The sequence below is a fragment of the Berghia stephanieae genome, chromosome 5 (assembly GCF_034508935.2).
Source record: "Berghia stephanieae isolate SIO BIC M18660-M18661 chromosome 5, UCSD_Bste_1.3, whole genome shotgun sequence".
NCBI lineage: Eukaryota > Metazoa > Mollusca > Gastropoda > Nudibranchia > Aeolidiidae > Berghia > Berghia stephanieae.
Window position 1 is genome coordinate 33,324,505 of NC_088364.1, and position 5,000 is coordinate 33,329,504.

At 37.0% G+C, this 5,000-nt stretch overlaps 1 protein-coding gene across 2 annotated transcripts in view; it reads right to left on the reverse strand.

The window, feature by feature from the left end:
* LOC144972789 (glutamate receptor ionotropic, NMDA 1-like) overlaps window positions 1-5,000 on the reverse strand; it is a 240,145-nt gene that overhangs the window by 6,158 nt on the left and 228,987 nt on the right. For both annotated transcript variants that reach the window (XM_078914426.1, XM_078914427.1), the window contains one exon: window positions 257-477. In XM_078914426.1, coding sequence (XP_078770552.1) covers window positions 257-477 — 221 coding nt within the window. The remainder of the gene's footprint in view (window positions 1-256; window positions 478-5,000) is intronic.

The window sequence follows — 5,000 nt, forward strand, 5'->3', positions numbered from 1 at the left end:
CCGTTGGCTTAATGGCTCCGAAAGACTATTATAGAGAATTGGTATCCTAGTTTTGTGGATTATTGTTTTCTTTTTGTGGTGGCATTTGCGACTTCTGGTCACTCGTAGAAATCTTCAAGGCCGTTAAATGAGTGCTTTAGTCTAGATTGTCCTCACAATAGTGGTCACTGTGTTATTTGACACGACAAATGCTCTTATTGATAAAATAGAGTTTTCACTACAATTATTTTATTCCGTGTTCATTTAAATCGCTTACCCTGTAATCCTTTATACCAGATAAGTCGTAATATTCCTCTTTGGTGATCATGAAAGCTGCCAGGTTGGCGGTATACGAGGCCAAAAAGACCAAGGCAAACAGAGCCCAAATGTTGGCTAAAAAGCGACTGGCGATACCTCTTGGTGAATCTGTTTGAACAGAGGTGCTGAATAACATCGCCCAGATAAGCCAGAAAGACCGGAAGAGGGAAAATTTATGCTCTGAGGAGGAATGAAAATTTTTAAAAAATTTTTAATGTACATTCAAACATCACACTTTGATGGCTTCTCCTTGTCAAATGCGCTTCACAACGCTTTACATACAACTGCATGCAATTAATCAGTTAACTGCCGTACTCCGAAGAGACATGTGTTTAACATTTTGGCCAGAAAAATCCTCCTCCAAATATCAATCGATTTAAATTACCTTCAACTTGTCAAAAACTCTCAAACCTGCCAAGATGAGGGGCATTTAAATCAATCGATATTTGAAGGACGAGTATTCTGGCCCATTTCTTAAGAGTACAGCAGTTAAATGGTTACACATTTAATATCGTACAGGGCAATTAATTCAAGTGCCCTCCTTCCAATTAAAACTCTTACAATATTTGTCACAGATCAATTCATACGTATTCACATTTCAATCGAGCACGGTTTTGTATATATTGTACCTCTGCTCAAGGATACAATGCCTGTACCAGGTGCGGCTATGAGGTCTTGTGGTATGACAATCGCTCTCGGATCGGAAGGTCCTGAGTTCCAGCCTTGCTCGGCGCAAAGTTGGGTCATTGGAAAAGGCTCTTTACTCACATTCTCTCACCTTACTCGGGTGTAAAATAAGTACTCGGCAGTTAACAGCGTTGTCTCTGTCTGAAAAATTGTAATATCGCCTAAAGGCGTCATGTCACGTCCTAGATGTTAAGTATTGTTAGTGGCCAGGGAACCCTTGTAAAGCGCTTTAAGCACGTTTAGTGGAAATTACAGTAAATAGAAGCTCAAGTTTCCGCGTTTATTGTTTCCCATCTGGTCATTGACACTGTTTAATGGTGCTTGTCGCTTAGCCATCTACACATGTGGAATGACCTTTGGTGAAATTTCTTCAATTTCACTTCTGTATATTCATAATTTTATTTGTAGATACATAGTAGGATTGTTCTGAACCAACTCCTCCTACGTGTAAATGTATTTATATATGCGTGTTTTTCTTTTTAATTTGTTTTGTTTTTGTTTGCACATTCAAGTATAGTATTAAGTTCCGTCAATGTTTCACATTAACTTTTTTTTTTAATTTGACCTTTTACATAGAGCAATATCCAATAAACGTGCTCAAACCGCTTTACAAGTACATTTAATTGATGATGTTTTCTTCCTTTGAATACTACAAGATGGAATCGTTACCAAGAAATGGACGATCAGGAGGGGGGATCGCCATCATATACAAACACGCTCTTTCGTCTAAAATACAAAACAGGCCAATTTCGTTCAAAAGTTTCGAGTGTGTCCAAACCACATTGATCTACCCTCAAATTTCATTTTTAATCACTTGTATCTACAGACCACCCCAAGCAAAAAGAACAAACTGAGACAGAATGATTTTGCTGACGAATTTTCAGATTTTGTATCAAAAGACACATCAAATAAGCGAAAAATTTATATCGGCGATTTTAATATTCAGTTTGATGTTGATCAGAATAGTCTCGTTAAAATTATAAAAAATATGCTGAATGAACATGGCCTCACTCAGTTAGTGACCTCTCCAACTCAAAGATTGGGGCACATCTTGGACTGGTTCATCATTGACACACCCTCGCTTGTTGAATCAATTAAAAATATCAAAAAAGAAATTTCAGACCACAATCTGATTCTGGCAACTCTCAAATGCATCAAAGAGAAAGCAAAGAAAGTCAAGATAGTGTCTAGGGATACCAAAAAAATAGACATTAGTTCCTTCAAAAACAATCTGTCAGAGGAACTAGGAAGAATGGATATACCATCAGCACAGAAAACAGACGAGGTACTGCGCAACGTCATCGATAGGCATGCGCCAAAGACAACTAGAATAATTAATTCCAGGAAACCGTCTCCGTGGTTTAACCAGAGTGAAAAAACTGCCAAAAGGGAAAAAAGGAATGCAGAGGCATCGTGGAGAAAATCGGGCCTTGAGATTGACCGGCTGATATATATAGCACAAAAGCATAAGTATAAAACCACCTGCAAAAGAGCAAAAAGAAACTATTATAACACAAAACTGTCATCAGTGAGGGACACTAAGGAATTTTTCTCTGTTTCAAAGGAACTTTTAGGGGAAGAAAAGGGCATGTGTCTACCCACTAATATCCCGGTAGAAAAGCAACCGGATGCATTTTCAGATTTCTTTTCGGGAAAAATATCGAAAATTCGGAACAATTTGGACCTCGTGCAAAATGAAGATATAAATTTCCACCCTTTTTCGGGTTCACAGGGATTCTCTTGTTTTAAAGAAACAACTGAAGAAGAAATTTCTAAAATAATTTTTTCATCTTCCTCGAAGTCATGTGATTTAGATCCTTTACCAACTAATATTTTGAAATTATGTCTTCCTGAATTGTTACCTTGCATAACTTATATTATAAATCAGTCACTTATCTCAGGACAAGTCCCAGATATCTATAAACATGCAATTGTAAAGCCTCTCATAAAAAAGCAAAATCTCAATGTAAATGACCTTAGTAACTACCGTCCCGTCTCAAATCTGCCATTTCTTTCTAAAATCCTTGAAAAAGTTGTACTCAGACGTCTTTCACAACATCTCCATGAAAACAATCTATGGGAAAAATTTCAGTCAGCTTATCGTTCTTACCACAGCACAGAAACTGCTCTGTGCTGTGTTGCGAGTGATTTGCTTGATGTTTTAGATAAAGGTTCTGTTTCTCTTCTGACATTGTTAGACCTTTCGGCGGCGTTTGATACTATTGATCACGGTATTCTCATTAAACGACTTAATATAACCTTTGGCTTGTCTGGGACTGTCTTGCAGTGGTTTGAATCTTATTTAGATGGCAGAAAACAACAGGTTATGATTTTAGATAAACTTTCTCGTCAACATACATTGTCTTTTGGTGTTCCTCAAGGCTCTGTTTTGGGTCCAATTCTTTTTGTTTTGTATACTTCTCCATTATCTAATGTCATCACTGGTCATGGGCTGCGCTATCATCTCTATGCAGATGATACGCAACTTTATGCTACTGATAAAACTAAAAATCTCGAAAATATTGTGAAACGTGTGGAAGAATGTGTGACGGATGTGAAAGAGTGGATGGATGCAAACAAGTTGAAAATGAATGAGTCAAAAACAGAAGTGATGATTGTGGGAAATAGAGGGCAGTTGAAGGTGAATGATGGTCTTGAGGTGTTGATTGGGGGTGAAAAGATCAAAGTTTCAAAGACTGTGAAAAATTTGGGTGTCTATTTTGATTCAGAAATGAAAATGTCAGCTCACATTTCTGCTCTCTGTAAATCTTTATACTTTCAATTGAAGAAAATCAGTTCGATCCGTCAGTATATTGCAATTGGAACATGTAAAACATTGGTTGTTTCCCTCATTTTTTCGAAACTAGACTATTGTAACTCGCTGCTTGTCAACTTGCCTCAGGCTTCTATTAAACAATTGCAACTACTGCAAAACAGTGCAGCAAGATTAGTTTTTGGCAAAAAAAAATTTGATCATGCAACCCCTTTGTTGGCCTCTCTCCACTGGTTGCCCATTGAAAAGCGCACATATTACAAAGCAGCGTGTCTTGTTTATAAGTGTTTGGCTGGTATAGCACCGGCATATCTCACAGATCACGTTGTCATGTGTAAATTTGAAAATTACACTTTAAGATCATGTAATGACCAAACGAAAATTTCGGAAAAAAGATCAAGAACAAAATTTGGTGATAGATCGTTTGCTTGTTTCGGCCCCAAGATTTGGAATGAACTACCACGTGGTCTGAGGGAGTGCAAGTCTTTACCTACTTTTAAAAAGAATCTCAAGACACATTTTTACTGTATTTGTTTTTCTTGACTCTATATGAATCCTTGATTTGGCTATGAATTGTTATTGTTGTTATTATTTTATTTTTTTATTTTTTCACTTAAAATTGATATTTATATTGTAAAGTGCCCAGAGCTTGTGTTTTACACGAGAATGAGCGCTATATAAATGTGTATTATTATTATTATTATTATTACTAACTGAAAGTGTGTTTGTCTGTGTGTGTGTGTTTGTGTGTGTGTGTGTGTGTGTGTTAGTGTTAATATAGATTGTCATACTTGCGACTGTGAAGCGCATAGAGCATGACCTAGTCATAGTTATTCACTATACAAATACTATATTTTTAATAGAGACAACGCTGTTGAAGGCTGGGTACTCATTTTACACCCACGTATGGTGAGAGAAGGTGAGTAAAGAGCCTTCTGGAGGAACTTAACTATGCACCGCTCAGATCGGGACTCGAACCCTGGACCTTCCAGTCCTACGGCGAGTGTCATATACCACTAGTCCACATAGCCCTTTAATGGTTTGAAATTCGCTTTTTTGAAACAAACAATAACAGAATAATTGTTCGGTAAATAATGAAAGTTTGTCGGTGTCAATAAAATTGAGGATATAAGCTAATCCGTCACACTCGAACGTTAAAAGACTATCATCAAAATGCTGACTGAAAGGTGTATCCAGAATATCAAATATACAAAGAACCTTGTAAAAACTCTCTCTCTCTCTC